General features: G+C 41.2%; 1 protein-coding gene across 1 annotated transcript in view; it reads left to right on the plus strand.

Moving 5' to 3' along the window:
* Positions 1-19,217, plus strand: part of LOC132380865 (uncharacterized) — a 51,835-nt gene that overhangs the window by 24,078 nt on the left and 8,540 nt on the right. Inside the window, exons 3-5 of the mRNA XM_059949784.1 lie at positions 3,696-3,983; positions 7,424-7,462; positions 16,154-16,192. Coding sequence (XP_059805767.1) covers positions 3,696-3,983; positions 7,424-7,462; positions 16,154-16,192 — 366 coding nt within the window. The remainder of the gene's footprint in view (positions 1-3,695; positions 3,984-7,423; positions 7,463-16,153; positions 16,193-19,217) is intronic.

Raw genomic sequence — 19,217 nt, forward strand, 5'->3', positions numbered from 1 at the left:
TCGATCAAATCCCCCCTCAACCTTCTACGCTCCAATGACCTAATGTCATCAAATGCCAAATTTCCATTCAAAGTTGTTACAAGTCAATTTACATATTTAGGTGTAACAACTACTAAAAGCTTCATACCAGACAGTGATGCAGCCTGTCAGAATGCTGTCCATGGTACAACTATAGAAGCTTTTGAGTGTATTTGTTGACATGCTTCAAGACATGCTTAAAAACTTCAAGAATTTATTTAAAGAAAACTTAAAACACCTTATTGAATTATGTGAAAAAGACGCTTTCTGAATGGTCCCCTCTTTCTTTATCCCTAATTGGCCGAATTAATTTGATTAAAATGAAGATTCTTCCTAAATTTTTATATCTTTTTCAGGCCTTCCCTATTTTTATTCCTAAAATGTACTTTGATTCTTTAGATTCAATTTTAACCTCTTATATTTGGAATAATAAACAAGCTCGTTTAAGTAAAGTTCACTTACAAAGAAATAAAGAGATGGGTGGATTAGCCCTACCCAATTTTAGGTTTTACTATTGGGCTGCCAAAATAAGGAATATTACTTTCTGGTCCTATTATATTTATCGTAAAGATTGCCCATCCTGGGTCTCCTTAGAAGTTAATTCTGTAAAAAATTCTTCTATTGTCTCTCTTCTTGGAGCATACTGTTCTTTTTCAGCAAATAAAACAACAGATAACATAATTGTTAAGCAAACTTTAAGGATCTGGTCTCAATTTAGAAAATTTTTTGTCTTATCGAATTTTTCATTATCATCTCCCATTCTCCTTAATTATTTTTTTATCCCTTCCATGACTGATAAAGTCTTTAAAGATTGGGATGAATTAGGTATTAAGTGTTTTTGGGACCTGTTTATCTCAGGATCTCTTGCTTCATTTGACCAATCGTCAAATAAATTTGCACTCTCAAAATCACATTTTTACAGATACCTTCAAATTAGAGATTTTCTACGTTTCCAATTTGCTACTTTTCCTATAGGTCCTGATAAAAATTTACTGGACGATCTTTTAAATTTAAAACCTTTTGTTAATGGTTCTATTACTGGTATCTATAACTTGTTGATTGATTCTAGACAAGACTTTTTAGATAAAATAAAAAAAGCTTGGGAGGATGACCTAAATTGTCAGATCTCTGATGATAGATGGAATAAAATTTTTAAATGGGTTAATAAATCATCTTTCTGTGCTCGTCATTCTCTTCTACAATTTAAAGTGGTTCATAGAGCTTACATTTCTAAACAGAAGCTGTCCAGTTTTTACCTGAATGTTTCTCCACTTTGTAATAAATGCAACTCTGCTGATGCCTCTTTAATTCATATGTTTTGGTTTTTCCCTACAATTGAAAAGTTTTTGCGGGAAGTATTTCATACCTTCTCTCAACTTTTTAGGGTCCAATTTGACCTAAATCCCCTTACTGCCTTGTTTGGTATTATTGCAAATGAAGATATAACTTTAAATACTCCTAACCTACAAGTTTTAGTTTTTACCCCTCTTTTAGTAAGAAGAGCAATCTTGCTTAAATGGAAGGAGTCTACCCCTCCTACATATCTTCAATGGCTACGTGATATTATGTCGTATTTAAATTTAGAAAAGATCCACTGCACAGTCTTAAATTCAAAACAATCTTTTTATGATATTTGGGGACCTTTCCTAAATTACTTTCCCAATTTATAAAGTTTAACAGTGCACAGACTTTTATGTATATTTTTTATCTTCTCTTCTTAACTGAATATGGTTTTTTTTCTAATTATCCATTGTCATCCATCAGCTTTTTTCTTTGGTAGTTGGTAGGGGGTTGACTTTTTCTTATATAAAAAATTTCTTGTATGATGTATGACTTATCTTTAAATTTTTGATTACAGAGTGGTATACCTTTATGCGTTATGCTATAACATTTTGATCAATTTTATTACAATATATGAATGTACACAAGTTATGTTGAGATGTATCTATGTGTTGCACTCTGTAAATCTTTTTTTTCTTCTGAATAAAAATATTGTGAAAAGAACAAAAGGATTGGTATATGTTCCTTCATTTTACCCTTCCTGAAATCCACAATCAACTCTTTCATCTTACTGATGTTGAGTGCCAGGTTGTTGCTCTGGCATCATTCCACTAGTTGGCATATCTCAATCCTGTACGCCCTCTCGTCACCATCTGAGATTCTACCAACAATGGTTGTCTCAGCCCGAAACATCGACCGTTTACTCTTTTCCATCAATGCTGCCTGACCTGCTGAGTTTATCCAACATTTTGTGTGTGTTGCTCAGATTTCCAGCATCTGCTGATTCTCTCTTATTTGTGTTTTCCTTCCATTGGCTCTGACTTATCTGGCTGACTAGTCTGATGAAGGGTTTTCAGCCAAAATGTCGACATTCAATTTCCCTCCATAGCTGCTGCCCAACCCATTGAGATCCTGCAGCAGTTTGTGTGTTGTGCCATATTTTCAGCATCCGTCATCTCTCTTGTGATTCCATCTGGCTAATCTGTGTCAGTCTCTCATTGCACCGAGCCCTAAGCAAGCAAAATTTCTCTATTGCTCTTCCAGCAAATATGTACCACTGTCTGTCAGTTGATACTGTCTGACCTCCAACATCTGGTGTGACTACACATTGGAGTATCTGTAGTCTTGAGTCTTCCATGAAGTACTTGTGCCTCGTCACTCTCTGTTCAACCCAAACCAGGGCAGTATTTATTTACTTTCATAGATGCTGACAGACCTGCTGAGTTCCTCTGGCTTTTTGTGTATGTTGCTTTGGATTTCCAGTACCAGCAGACTTTCTCTGGTTTATACATCAGAGATCTCAATGTTAGAGGCAAGGTACCAGCATGGATAGAAGATTGGCTGACTGGCAGGAGTGTGGGAGTGGGGACAAATGGGGCCCTTTTCAGGAAGGCTGTCAGTTTTGAGTGGAGTTCCTCAGGGTACAGTGTTGTGACCACAAATTTTCACTTTAGACATGAAGGCATTTCACTTTAGAATGAAATGGTTGAAGGAAATAGAGTCATGGAGTCATAGAACACTACAGCACCAAAAGAGGTCCTTCAGCCCATCTAGTCCATGACAAAGCAGACTGGTCCCATTGACCTGTACCAGACCATAGCCCTCCACACCCCTTCTATCCATGTACTTATCCAAATTTCTCTTAAAAATTCAAATCAAAATTGCATCCACCACTTTTGCTGGCAGCTCATTCCACACTCTCACCACCCTTTATGTGAAGAAGTTTCCCCTTGTGTTGCTCTGAAACACAAAGGTATTTAAAACATGGTGTTATCACCAAGTCTGTAGCCAAAACCAAGATAGGTGGAGGGACAGCTCAAACTGTGAGTTCACTCTTTTTCAGCATTACACAATGGTTTAGTAATTTTACCAGAGTACAGGTTCTACCTGGGGAGAGAATTCAGACATTGGGGGTGCAAAAGGATATGGCAGTCAGAATTAATTTAAAGTTAACTTTGAGGTTATTTATGTTTAACTTTTCAGTTGAGTCAGTCGTAAAGTGGCAAAAGAGGTATATGAGCAGGGTACACTTGGGAATTTTCTCCAGAAGGAACTGAAGGGTGAAGGAAAGGTTAAACTGGTGTGTGGAGATGAGCTGCAATCAGTTTAAAGTTTACTTTGATCCTCAAGGGGTCCACGAGGATCTCCTTTACTCATCTTTCATCTCTCCATCACAGAGCCTGTGGCAGGAGCAAACATCACAGTTCAGAACAATACTGGAGACTGTAACTTCACCCTGACCTGCTTGGTGACTTCAGGTGACAACACCAGCTTCAGATGGCTGAGGGGCGGAGCAGCTGTGGTGAACGACAGAACCTATCACCTCTGGGGACAAGGAGAGACCTTGGAGATTCATCACACACCAGAGAGCGAGGACGTTGTGTACAGGTGTGAAGCCAGGAACCCCGTCAGTATGGACACAGCTCAGATCCGTTTGCGGGAGATCTGTAAACCGCACACACCTGGTGAGTATCAGAGGAAGATGTTGGGATTTAGAGAGGATGGTGGTTACTCTGTCCCAGGAGTGAGTGACAGGACATAGTAGAGGACCTTCAGTCTGAATCTATCCTGCTCTCTGACACTATCTGGCCGGGTACTGTAGAGCAGGGGTTACTAACCTTTCTTATGCGATGGGCTGTTCCCATTGAGGATTGGGAGTTGTTGTACTATCAAATCCGAGAGCTAAAGTGTTGGAGGAGAAGTGAAGGTGGTGGTGTGACGCAGCGTGCAGTGGCCACTCCAGGATGAATATCTGTTATCTGTAAGTAGGGGCCGTGTACGATCCTGATTTGATGGAGACGGACGTGAGAAGCACGGAGGAACATCTGGTGAAACTTCTGACATGCCTGTTCTGTTGCCGCTGCTGCTGTGCGATCGGAAAATCTCCAGAGAGGAGGCCCTGAATCCTCGGCTTTGCCTGTTGCTTGGCAGCCGGGACCGGGGCCGAAGCATTCGGCAGAGATGGTGCTCGGTGCTCGGTGTCGGACGGCTGGTCGGAGGCTCGAAGTTTTCGGACGGACTCAGAGTTGGCCGTGGTCGGGTGCTTCCAGGGTGCTGAATCGGCAACTTTGCAGCACTGGAGGTTCATGGCAGAAAGAGTTTTTCTTCCTTCTACCGTCTGCGTGAGATGATGGGCTATCGGGGACTTTGAGACTTTTTCTTTACTGTGCCTATGGTCTGCTCTTTATCAAATTACGGTATTGCTTTGCACTGTTGTAACTATATGTTATAATTATGTGGTTTTTTGTCAGTTAGTCTTGGTCTGTCTTGTGTTTCTGTGGTATCACACTGGAAAAACATTGTCTCGTTTCTTAATGCATGCATTACTAAATGACGATAAACGAGGACTGAGTGTCCTCATAATCTAAAATCTAATCTAAAGTGTTGGAGGAGATACAAGCCAGTCATTCAGGTGTGAAAATGAAACGATTGGCTTCAATCTTTATCTGGTGGTCCAGGTACATCAGCAGATTGAGTGGGTGACCATGGCCCGTACAGGTTGCCAACATATCCAGAAGATGCCAAGTGCAGCGCACCTCCACCCTTGGGAACGGCCTGTATTGCCCTCGCAGTGGACTCATGTGCATTTTGCCAGATCGCTCATGGGCACAAGTTTCTTGGAAGTGGTGAATGCAGCAACAATGTGGCTAGAGGTGTTCCCAATAGCCTCCACTACAGACTCTATTGAGAAGCCTCTTCACAAAGACCGACAAAGTGTTCACTTGGGCTCCACAGGAGGCAAGTGCAGAAATTGCCGATGCCCTAGCAGAGTTATTTAAAACACGGCTAGTGATAGGAGACGTACCAGACAGGAGGATACAATGTTGTTCCACTATTTAAAAAAGGCACTAAACAAATACCAAGGAATTATAGGCCAGTGAGTCTGACATCAGATGTGGGAAAGTTATTGGAAGGTATTCTAAGGGACTGGTTATGTAAATATTTGGATAGACAAGGACTGATTACGGATAGTTGGCATGGCTTCATGCATGATAGGTCACATCTATTTTTACAGACTCCATATAAGAGTCTTTTAAAAGACTCTATTGTAGCCCACTGAGGAGTGTGGTAGAACAAAGGGTTCTTGGAATACAGACTGATAATTCATTGAAAGAGGCATCACAGCTTTTGGCACGTTAGACTGCATAAATCAAAGTATTGAGTACAGGATATGGGATGTTATGTTGAAATTGTATAAGACATTGGTGAGGCCTAATTCGGAGTATTGTCTGCAGTTTTGGACACCCATTGTAGAAAAGATCTAAGAAAGTATGAAAAAGTGCGGAGAAAATTTACAAGGATGTTTCTGGATCTGTAGTACCTGAGTTATAAGGAAAGATTAAATAGGTTTTTGGAACATAGAAGATTGAGAAGTGATTTGAGAGAGAACATGAACATTGAACATAGAAATCTACAGCACGTTCCAGGCCCTTCGGCCCACAATGTTATGCTGACCATTGATTAAAGGGAACATAAAGGGAATCCTGTTCACATGGAGGGTCATAAGAGTGTGTGGAATGAGCTGACAGCATGTGGTGCATGCAAATTCAATTTGAATGTTTATGAGAAGTTTGGATAGGTACATGGATGGTAGGGGTATGGAGGACTAGGATCCCAGTGCAGGTCGATGTTTAAATGTTTTTGGCATAGACTAGATGGGCTGAAGGGCCTGTTTCTGTGCTGCACTTCTCCATGACACTAAGACCCTATGACTGGTATTCCAGAACACTTAGTCATCGACAATGGACCACAGTTCGTGGCGGAACAGTTTCAGTTGTTGCAAAAAATGAATGGAGTAAGACATGTTGCATCTGCATCATATCATCTGGCTACAAATGTCATGACGGAAAGGTTTGTGCAGAGTATAAAGAATACACGGCGAGCAATGTCAGCAGAACGCTCTACACTAACCCTGAACCTGAAGTTCGCTAATCTCCTCCTCGGATATTGTAATGTCTAACACTGCACAACCAGCAACTCACCCGCCATACTGTTCCTGGGTCGTCCCTGGCATTCACACTTGGATCATCTCAAACTCATCTCAGGAGGAGGATGCAGGACAAACAGCTAAGACAGATTGAAGTCTCCTCAAACAAGAAGGTTCAATGTTTCTCTCCTGGACAAGTGGTCCTGGCACAAGTGGGGCTACAGAGATGATCAAAAGTGGATACTTGGAAAGTTTAAGGACAGAACTGGACCACTTTCCTACACAATGGAACTTAAGTCTGATATCATCTCGATTCGACATATTGATCAATTGAGGAGAGCAGAGTCAATAGTTAGAGAAGAAAGTTAGCTATCAGAACCACTTCCTGCAGTCCCAGAGTCAACTCCTTCAACTAGCACAGAGAGAGCCCCAGAACCTGAGATTGCTTCACAGCCACGAGTCTCACCTGTTATGCAGAGTGATCCCCCTTGTCAGGACAGACATTATCCCACAAGAATAAGGAATCCTCCACAGCAAGTGAATCTTTAAGCCTGAATAAGAGAATTTAAACTTTACTCTGCTAATGTCTGCATATAGTAGTTGTATTATATAATATTTCTTGAATGCAAATAAAATGCCTTCTCATTTGAGTTAAAGTTTATAGCTAAGCAGGGAGGAGTGTTGTATATTTAATATTTCAGTAATATTTAAATAATCTTGTGATAGTATTTGTATGTAGTTTGATTAAGCATTCTTGTTCATTTAAATAATTACAATATGTAAAAATGTAAATTGCATACATCATCGCGCTACCACGTGATACGTGTACACCTCACTTAAAGTAAATGTGAAGTTATAGCCGTATTTTCTGACTCTCATGAGTTTCTTAGAATTCACTTAATGTTTTGAAGTTACAAACATAATTGTACAGTTATGGAAATACTTTCTAAGTATCCTGATGTCACATTCTTATCACAGATTCCAGTGATGTGTCAACTTCCAGTGTTGACCAGACAGGTCAGTAGTTCCCCGTTCTGTCTCTCTCTCTCTGTCTGTCTCCTTTCTGAAACAGTGGCACAAATTCCTTCCGGTCGGCGGAATCATTCCAGAACCTGTAAATGTTTGGAAATTGATAGTTAGAGCATTCAGTACCCCAACAGACACCTCACCCCTGTCTCTGAGATGTAGATCACCAGGGACTGTACAGGATGCCAACATGATTAAGTGGTGGATGCCATTTCAATTTCAACGTTTAAGAGAGTGTGGATTGGTACTTGGATGGGAGAGATGGATGGCTATGGACAGGGTGCAGGTTGATGGGACAAGGCAGTTTAAATGGTTTGGCCTGGACTGGATTGGGCCAAAGCTTCAGTTTTTGTGTTGCAGCTTTCTATGATTCTATGATTCTATGTCCAGACAATGCCAAGAGCAGCACACCTCCACCCTTGGGAACGGCCTGCATTGTCCTAGCGGTGGATTCATGTGGCTTTTGCTGGACCATTCATGGGCACAAATTTCTTGATAGTGGTGAATGCAGCTACAATGTGGCCAGAAGTGTTCCCAATAGCCTCCACTACAAACTCGACACTGTTGGTCTATTGAGAAGCCTCTTCACAAAGACTAACAAAGTGTTCATTTGGGCTCGACAGGAGGCAAGTGCAGAAATTGCTGGTGCCCTAGCAGAGATATTTCAAACATTTACTGAACGATCTTTTAAATTTGAAACCTTTTGTTAATGGTTCTATTACCAGTATCTATAACTTGTTGATTGATTCTAGACAAGACTTTTTAGATAAGATAAAAAAAACTTGGGAGGATGACCTAAATTGTCAGATTTCTGATGATAGATGGAATAAAATTCTTTAATGGGTTAATAACTCATCTTTCTGTGCTCGTCATTCTCTTCTACAATTTAAAGTGGTTCATAGAGCTTACATTTCTAAACAGAAGCTGTCCAGTTTTTACCCGAATGTTTCTCCACTTTGTAATAAATGTAACTCTGCTGTTGCCTCTTTAATTCATATGTTTTGGTTTTGCCCTACAATTGAAAAGTTTTTGCGGGAAGTATTTCATACCTTCTCACAACTTTTTAGGGTCCAATTTGACCCAAATCCCCTTACTGCCTTGTTTGGTATTATTGCAAATGAAGATATAACTTTAAATGCTCCTAACCTACAGGTTCTAGTTTTTACCTCTCTTTTAGCAAGAAGAGCAATCTTGCTGAAATGGAAGGAGTCTACCCCTCCTACACATCTTCAATGGCTACGTGATATTGTCTTATTTAAATTTAGTAAAGATCCGCTGCTCAGTCTTAAATTTGAAACAATCTTTTTATAATATTTGGGGACCTTTTCTAAATTACTTTTCCAATTCATAAAGTTTAACAGTGCACAGACTTTTATGTATATTTTTATCTTCTCTTCTTAAGTGAATATGTTTTTTTTCTAATTATCCATTGTCATCCATCAGCTTTTTTCTCTGGTAGTTGGTAGGGGGTTGACTTTTTCTTATATAAAAAATTTATTTTATGATGTATGACTTATCTTTAAATTTTTGATTACAGAGTGGTATACCTTTATGAGTTATGCTATAACATTTTGATCAATTTTATTACAATATATGAATGTACACAAGTTATGTTGAGATGTATCTATGTGTTGCACTCTGTAAATCTTGTTTTTTTTTCTTCTGAATAAAAATATTGTAAAAAGAAAACATGCTTAACGATGGGAGAGGTACCAGAGGATAGGAGGATAGCCAATGTTTTTCCGCTGTAAACATATACAGGAAATTATAGACCAGAGAATCTGACATCAGTTGTGGGAAAGTTATTGGATGGTATTCAAAGGGACTGGACATGTAAGCATTTGTAAAGACAAGGCCAGATTACAGATAGTCAGCATGGCTTTGAGCCTAGTAGGTCATGTCTAACCAATCTTATAGAGTTTTTCAAGGAAGTTACTGGGAAAGTGTTTGAAGGCAAGATAGTGGATATTGCTTACATGGAACTTCACAAGGCCTTTGACAAGGTCCCACATGGGAGGCTGGTCAAAAAGGTTCAGTCCTTTGGCATTCAAGATAAGCTAGTAAATTGGATAAGTCATTGGCTTTGTGGGAGAAGCCAGAGAGTGGTAGTAGCAGGTTATCTCTCAGGCTGGAGGCCTGTGATTAGTGGTGTGCTGCAGGGATTGGTGCTGGGTCCTTTGTTGCTTGTCATCTATGTCAATGATCTGGATAGTAATCTGGTTCAATGGATCAACAAACTTGCAGATTGCACCAAGACTGGGGATGTAGTGGACAGTGAGGAGGGCTATCATGGATTGTCGAGGGATCTGCATCAGCTGAAAAAATGACAAATGGAATGTAATGCAGAGAAGTACGTGGCATTACACTTTGGTAGGACCTACCAGGGTAGGTCGTTTACAGTGAACGGTAGCCCAATGAGGAGTGTGGTAGAACAAAGATATTTCTCAATACAGATCCATAATCCATTGAAAGTGGCATCACAGGTTGATAGGGTCACAAAGAAACATTTTGGCACATTTCCCTTCATAAATCAATGTATTAAGTACTTAGATTAAGTAGAGAGTATTAAGAGATGGAATGTTACGTTGAAGTTGTATCAGAGATTGGTGAGGCCTAATTTGGAGTATTATGTGTAGTATTGATCACCTGCCTAAGGAAAGATTTAAATAAGATTGTAAGAGTACAGAGAAAATTTACAAGGATGTTGCAGGGACTGGAGTACTTGAGCTATAATGAAAGATTGAACAGGTTCTTGGAACATAGAAGATTGAGAAGAGATTTGAGAGAAAACATCGAACATAGAAATCTACAGACATTTCAAGCCCCTCGGCCCACAGTATTAGCCGAACATGTAACCTACGCTAGAAACTGCCGAGAATTCTTTTTTACTGCATAGCCCTTTATTTTTCTAAGCTGCATCTACCTATCTAAGAGCCTCTAAAATGTCTCTATTGTATCCGCCTCTACCACCTTCACTGGCATTGTATTCTACACACCCTCCACTCTCTGTGTAGAAAAACTTACCCCTAACAACCCCCTTGTACTTACCTCCAAGCACCTTAAGACTATGCCTCCTCGTGCTAGCCATTTCAACCTTGGGAAAAAGTCTCTGGCTACCCACGCGATCAATGCCTCTCATCATCTTACATACAAAATTATAAGGTGTATAGATAGGTTAAATCTCTGAACAGTCAACATGGATTTGTGCGTGGAAGGTCATGTTTGACAAATCTTATAGAATTTTTTGAAGAGGTTACGAGGAAAGTTGATGAGGGTAAAATGGTGGATGTTGTCTACATGGACTTCAGTAAGGCCTTTGACAGGGTTCCGCGTGGAAGGTTAGTTAGGAAGGTTCAATCGTTAGGTATTAATATTGAAATAGTAAAATGAATTCAACAGTGGCTGGATGGGAGATGCCAGAGAGTAGTGTTGGATAACTGTTTGTCAGGTTGGAGGCCAGTGATTAGTGGTGTGCCTCAGGGATCTGTACTGGGTCCAATGTTGTCTGTCATACACATTAATGATCTGGATGATGGGGTGGTAAATTGGATTAGTAAGTATGCAGATGATACTAAGGTAGGTGGCGTTGTGGATAATGAAGTAGGTTTTCAAAGCATGCAGAGAGATTTAGGCCAGTTAGAAGAGTGGGCTGAATGATGGCAGATGGAGTTTAATGCTGATAAGCGTGAGGTGCTACATTTTGGGAGGAATAATCCAAATAGGACATACATGGTAAGTGGTAGGGCATTTAAGAATGCAGTAGAACAGAGTGGTCTAGGAATAATGGTGCATAGTTCCCTGAAGGTGGAATCTCATGTGGATAGGGTGGTGAAGAAAGCTTTTGGTATGTTGGCCTTTATAAAACAGAGCATTGAGTATAGGAGTTGGGATGGAATGTTAAAATTGTACAAGGCATTGGTAAGGCCGAATTTGGAGTATCGTGTACAGTTTTGGTCACCAAATTATAGGAAAGATGTCAACAAAATAGAGAGAGTACAGAGAAGCTTTACTAGAATGTTACCTGGGTTTCAGCACCTAAGTTACAGGGAAAGATTGAACAAGTTAGGTCTTTATTCTTTGGAGTGTAGAAGGTTGAGGGGGGACTTGATAGAGGTATTTAAAATTATGAAGGGGATAGATAGAGTTGATGTGGATAGGCTTTTTCCATTGAGAGTCGGGGAGATTCAAACAAGAGGACATAAGGTGAGAGTTAAGGGGCAAAAGTTTAAGGGTAACACGAGGGGGAATTTCTTTACTCAGAGAGTGGTAACTGTGTGGAACGAGCTTCCAGTAGAAGTGGTAGAGGCAGGTTCGGTATTGTCATTTAAAGTAAAATTGGATAGGTATATGGACAGGAAAGGAATGGAGAGTTATGGGCTGAGTGCAGATCAGTGGGATTAGGGGAGAGTAAGTGTTCGGCACAGACGAGAAGAGCCGAGATGGCCTGTTTCCATGCTGTAATTGTTATATGGTTATGTGGCTATAAATGCAAGCAGGCCTGTACCACTGAGGTTGGGTGGGACTACAACCAGAGGTGATAGGTTAAGGGTGTAGGGTGAAATGTTTAAGGAGAACATAAGGGGAAACCTCTTCATTTGGAGGGTCATGAGTGTGTGGAATGAGCTGCCAGCACGTGGTGCATGTGAGCTCAATTTGAACGTTTATGAGAAGTTTGGATAGGTACATAGATGGTAGGGGTATGGAGGACCAGGGTCCCAGTGCAGGTCAATGTTTAAATGTTTTTGGCATAGACTAGATGGGCTGAAGGGCCTTTTTCCGTGCTGCACTTCTCCATGACACTAAGACCCTTTGACTGGTATTCCAGAACACTTAGTCATCAACAATGGGCCACAGTTTGTGGGAGAACAGTTTCAGTTATTCCTAAAAATGAATGGAAAGACATGTTGCATCTGCATCATATCATCCGGCTACAAATGGCATGACGGAAAGGTTTGTGCAGAGTATAAAGAATGCACTGCAAGCAATGTCAGCAGATCGCTCTACACTAACCCTGAACCTGAAGTTCGCTAATCTCCTCCTCGGATATTGTAATGTCTATCACTGCACAACCAGCAACTCACCCGCCATACTGTTCCTGGATCATCCCAGGCATTCACACTTGGATCATCTCAAACTCATCTCAGGAGAAGGATGCAGGACAAACAGCTAATACAAATTGAAGGCTCTTCAAACAAGATGGTCCAATATTTCTCTCCTGGATGAGTGGTCCTGGCACGGGACTACAGAGATGATCAGAAGTGAATGCTCGGAAAGATTAAGGACAGAACTGGACCACTCCAGAACTTGGTTGTAGATGTGTCATATTATACATGGAGGTTGTAGACGGGTCATATTCTGCATGGTATTTGTAGATTGGTCATATTATACATGGAGGTTGTAGACGGGTCATATTACACATGATGGTTGTATATAACCATATAACAATCACAGCACGGAAACAGGCCATCTCGGCCCTCCTAGTCCGTGCCGAACTCTTAATCTCACCTAGTCCCACCTATCCGCACTCAGCCCATAACCCTCCACTCCTTTCCTGTCCATATACCTATCCAATTTTACCTTAAATGACACAACTGAACTGGCCTCTACTACTTCTACAGGAAGCTCATTCCACACAGCTATCACTCTCTGAGTAAAGAAATACCCCCTCGTGTTTCCCTTAAACTTCTGCCCCCTAACTCTCAAATCATGTCCTCTCATTTGAATCTCCCTTACTCTCAATGGAAACAACCTATTCATGTCAACTCTATCTATCCCTCTCAAAATTTTAAATACCTCGATCAAATCCCCCCTCAACCTTCTACGCTCCAATGAATAGAGACCTAACTTGTTCAACCTTTCTCTGTAACTTAAGTGCTGTAACCCAGGTAACATCCTAGTAAATCGTCTCTGCACTCTCTCTAATTTATTGATATCTTTCCTATAATTCGGTGACCAGAACTGCACACAATATTCCAAATTTGGCCTTACCAATGCCTTGTACAAATTTAACATTACATCCCAACTTCTGTACTCAATGCTTTGATTGATAAAGGCCAGCATTCCAAAAGCCTTCTTCACCACCCTATCTACATGAGACTCCAGCTTCAGGGAAATATGCATTGTTATTCCTAGATCGCTCTGTTCCACTGCATTACTCAATGCCCTACCATTTACCCTGTATGTTCTATTTGGATTATTCCTGCCAAAATGTAGAGCCTCACACTTCTCAGCATTAAACTCCATCTGCCAACGTTCAGCCCATTCTTCTAACCGGCATAAATCTCCCTGCAAGCTTTGAAAACCCACCTCATTATCCACAACACCTGCTACCTTAGTATCATCGGCATACTTACTAATCCAATTTACCACCCCATCATCCAGATCATTTATGTATATTACAAACAACATTGGGCCCAAAACAGATCCCTGAGGCACCCCGCTAGTCACCGGCCTCCATCCGGATGAACAATTATCCACCACTACTCTCGGGCATCTCCCATCGAGCCACTGTTGAATCCATTTTATTACTCCAGCATTAATACCTAATGACTGAAACTTCTTAACTAACCTTCCATGTGGAACTTTGTCAAAGGCTTTGTTGAGGTCCATATAGACTACATCCACTGCCTTACCCTCATCATATGACCCTTGTAGACGGGTCATATTATACATGGTGGTTGTAGATGGGTCATATTCTGCATGGTGGTTGTAGACGGGTCATATTATACATGGTGGTTGTAGACGGGTCATATTCTGCATGGTGGTTGTAGACGGGTCATATTATACATGGTGGTTGTAGACGGGTCATATTCTGCATGGTGGTTGTAGACGGGTCATATTCTGCATGGTGGTTGTAGATGGGTCATATTATACATGGTGGTTGTAGACGGGTCATATTCTGCATGGTGGTTGTAGACGGGTCATATTCTGCATGGTGGTTGTAGATGGGTCATATTATACATGGTGGTTGTAGACGGGTCATATTATGCATGGAGGTCGATGACCTGTGGTGTGCCTCAGGGATCAGTTTTGGGACCCTTTTGTCTTCGTGATTTTTATTAATGACCTTGATGAGGAAGTGGAGGGATGGATTAGTAACTTTGCTGATGACACAAAGGTTGGGGGTGTTGTGGATAGTGTGGATGGCAGTCAGAGGATGCAAAACAAGGCTGAAAAGTGGCAGATAGAGTTCAATCAAGTGTGAGGTGCTTCATTTTGGTAGGTCAAATATGATGACAGACTATAGTATTAATGGTAAGACTCTTGGCAGCGTGGAGGATCAGAGGGATCTTGGGGACCAAGTCCATATGACACTCAAAGCAGCTGCACAGGTTGACTCTGTGGTTAAGAAATCATGCGGTGCACTCGCCTTCATTATTCGTGGGATTGAATTTAGGAGCCGAGAGGTAATGTTGCAGCTATATAGGACCCTGGTCAGACCCCACTTGGAATACTGCACTCAGTTCTGGTCACCTCACTACAGGAAGGATGTGGAAACCATAGAAAGGGTGCAGAGGAGATTTACAAGGATGTTGCCTGGATTGGGGAGCATGCCTTATGAGAATAGGTTGAATGAACTTGGCCTTTTGTCCTTGGAGCATCGGACGATGAGGTGATCCGGTAGAGGTGTAGAAGGCGATGAGAGGCATTGATTGTCAGTTGCTAGTCCAGGGCTGAAATGGCTAACACGAGAGGACACAGTTTTAAGGTGCTTAGAAGTAGATCCAGAGGAGATGTCAGGGGCAAGTTTTCAATGCAGAGTGGTGAGAGCGTGGAATGGGCTGCCAGAAATGGTGATGGTGGTGGATATGATAGGGTCTTTTAAGAGACTCCTGGATTCGTACATGGAACTTAGAAAAATTGGGGGCTATGGGTAACCCTAGGTAATTTCTAAAGTAAGGACATGTTTGGCCCAGCTTTGTGGGCTGAAGGGCCTGTACTGTGCTGTAGGTTTTCTATGATTCTATGTTTCACTCTCCTACACAATGAAAATTGAGTCAGATATCATCTGGAGATGACATATCGATCAATTGAGGAGAGCAGAGTCAATAGTTAGAGAAGAAAGTTAGCTATCCGAACCATTTCCTGCAGTTCCAGAGTCAACTCCTACAACTAGCACAGAGAGAGCCCCAGAACCTGAGATTGCTTCACAGCCTCGAGTCTCACCTGTTAAGCAGAGTGATCCCCCTTGTCAGGACAGACATTATCCCACAAGAATAAGAAATCCTTCACAGCAAGTGAATCTTTAAGCCTGAATAAGAGAATTTAAAATTTACTCTGCTAATGTCTGCATATAGTAGTTGTATCATATAATATTTTTTGAGTGCAGATCAAATGCCTTCTCATTTGAGTTAAAGTTTATAGCTAAGCAGGGAGGAGTGTTGTATATTTAATATTTCAGTAATATTTAAATAATCTTGTGATAGTATTTGTATGTAGTTTGATTAAGCATTCTTGTTCATTTAAATAAGTACGGATTATATGTAAAAATGTAAATTGCATACATCATCGTGCTACCACGTGATACGTGTACACCTCACTTAAAGTAAATGTGAAGTTATAGCCGTATTTTCTGACTCTCATGAGTTTCTTAGAATTCACTTAATGTTTTGAAGTTACAAACATAATTGTACAGTTATGGAAATACTTTCTAAGTATCCTGATGTCACATTCTTATCACAGATTCCAGTGATGTGTCAACTTCCAGTGTTGACCAGACAGGTCAGTAGTTCCCCGTTCTGTCTCTCTCTCTCTGTCTGTCTCCTTTCTGAAACAGTGGCACAAATTCCTTCCGGTTGGCGGAATCATTCCAGAACCTGTAAATGTTTGGAAATTGATAGTTAGAGCATTCAGTACCCCAACAGACACCTCACCCCTGTCTCTGAGATGTAGATCACCAGGGACTGTACAGGATGCCAACATGATTAAGTGGTGGATGCCATTTCAATTTCAACATTTAAGAGAGTGAGGATTGGTACTTGGATGGGAGAGATGGATGGCTATGGACAGGGTGCAGGTTGATGGGACAAGGCAGTTTAAATGGTTTGGCCTTGACTGGATTGGGCCAAAGCTTCAGTTTTCGTGTTGCAGCTTTTTATGATTCTATGATTCTATGTCCAGACAATGCCAAGAGCAGCACACCTCCACCCTTGGGAATGTCCTGCATTGCCCTAGCGGTGGATTCATGTGGCTTTTGCCGGACCATTCATGGGCACAACATTTCTTGATAGCGGTGAATGCAGCTACAATGTGGCTAGAAGTGTTCCCAATAGCCTCCACTACAAACTCGACACTGTTGGTCTATTGAGAAGCCTCTTCACAAAGACTAACAAAGTGTTCATTTGGGCTCGACAGGAGGCAAGTGCAGAAATTGCTGGTGCCCTAGCAGAGATATTTCAAACATTTACTGGACGATCTTTAAAAATTTAAAACCTTTTGTTAATGTTTCTATTACTGGTATCTACAACTTGTTGATTGATTCTGGACAAGACTTTTTAGATAAAATAAAAAAAGCTTGGGAGGATGACCTAAATTGTCAGATTTCTGATGATAGATGGAATAAAATTCTTAAATGGGTTAATAACTCATCTTTCTGTGCTCGTCATTCTCTTCTACAATTTAAAGTGGTTCATAGAGCTTACATTTCTAAACAGAAGCTGTCCAGTTTTTACCCGAATGTTTCTCCACTTTGTAATAAATGTAACTCTGCTGTTGCCTCTTTAATTCATATGTTTTGGTTTTGCCCTACAATTGAAAAGTTTTTGCGGGAAGTATTTCATACCTTCTCACAACTTTTTAGGGTCCAATTTGACCCAAATCCCCTTACTGCCTTGTTTGGTATTATTGCAAATGAAGATATAACTTTAAATGCTCCTAACCTACAGGTTCTAGTTTTTACCTCTCTTTTAGCAAGAAGAGCAATCTTGCTGAAATGGAAGGAGTCTACCCCCCCTACACATCTTCAATGGCTACGTGATATTGTCTTATTTAAATTTAGTAAAGATCCGCTGCTCAGTCTTAAATTTGAAACAATCTTTTTATAATATTTGGGGACCTTTCCTAAATTACTTTTCCAATTCATAAAGTTTAACAGTGCACAGACTTTTATGTATATTTTTATCTTCTCTTCTTAAGCGAATATGTTTTTTTTCTAATTATCCATTGTCATCCATCAGCTTTTTTCTTTGGTAGTTGGTAGGGGGTTGACTTTTTTTATATAAAAAAATTTCTTGTATGATGTATGACTTATCTTTAAATTTTTGATTGCAGAGTGATATACCTTTATGTGTTATGCTATAACATTTTGATCAATTTTATTACAATATATGAATGCACACAAGTTATGTTGAGATGTATCTGTGTGTTGCACTCTGTAAATCTTGTTTTTTTTTCTTCTGAACGTAACCCCCTGGGTCGCCTTAGGCTCACTCAACTCACTTCTGTCTCGGGGGAGCAGCCTTCTGCCCCGCCAAACTGGGTAATCAGCTGGAGTGGATGCTGTGTGATGTCCGCGCCTCGGCTAAAAACAGACAGTATACCATATGCTATTAAATGAGTACAATTTATAAAGGTTACTATAACAAAGTGAATAATAATGATACATTATATATGAAGAAAAAAATAAAGAAAAGGCGCCAAACTTTCAAAGTCCAAACCACTTCGTGCACAACCGCTGGAGCTCAATTACTGAAGTCTTCTGGCCACCATTCGATCCCCTCCGAACTCCTCGACTCGCAGCTTAGGACCATCCGAAGTGGTCAACCAAGCACATCTAGCTTTATCTCCTCTCCTTGGAGTACCTCCTGGCCTCGGATCCCCGCTTGGGGTCTGTTCCTCGCCCAGCTTACAGCATCGCGTCCTCTCTCTCTCACCCCCTCACGCCGATCTCTCCAAAAGCCCTCCAACAATAGCTTACAGACTCAGAAGAAAGAACAACATTAATCCCAATTGGTTTACAAAGGAATACAATTCTTGCTATCAGTAAATTTTAACCTAAACAAGCTTCCAGCACTCTCTCGCAACAAAGAAGCCTTCCTGCTTTTAACAAAACAAAGAAGCCATTTTGATTACGTACACAGTAACAAAGAAAAAAGAAGAAACCCCCTTTACACTCTCCCCCCACCAAATAAAAGTCATGTCCTCATGACTATTAAATAACTCGCCACCTTTCCTGCCAACACACCGTAACCCAAGCACAAGCAGTGACATCTCCTCCCCACACAGTAAACCTCAGGCGCTACATAGGCCATCTAACTGGGAGTTCCCTAATCCTTCTGAGACCTCCGTACCCCCTCACCTAAACCCTTCAGGCTAGGACACAACTGGGGATACCTTGGGCCCACTACCAACTCCTCTCTCAACCTCTCACTCATGCCGCCCACTGCACACAGCTAATCCTCCCCTCTACACCTGACTCAGTGGGGGAAGGGTCAAAGGTCTCTTCCTCAATCGAGGGAAAGTCAGCAAAAGGCAGCATGTACCACACATCCAGCACATCATCCATCGAATCTGTATTCTTCCTCATTTCTGTGATCGGTACTGCTGTTTGATCTTCTCCAAATGGAAACACGTGGCCTGCACTGCTCCTGCAGTCTCTTCAGCTTCCTGCAATTGAGATATCAGCCTCTTCTCTGGCCCCTGCAACTCTCGCCACAGGCTCAGCAGTTCTGACATGCGTCCCGGCCATCTCAATCTGGGACGCAGTTACTCCATCAGCTTCTTGCACCCCGACCGGAAAAGCAGCAGT

This window comes from Hypanus sabinus, chromosome 25 (genome assembly GCF_030144855.1).
Source record: "Hypanus sabinus isolate sHypSab1 chromosome 25, sHypSab1.hap1, whole genome shotgun sequence".
Lineage (NCBI taxonomy): Eukaryota > Metazoa > Chordata > Chondrichthyes > Myliobatiformes > Dasyatidae > Hypanus > Hypanus sabinus.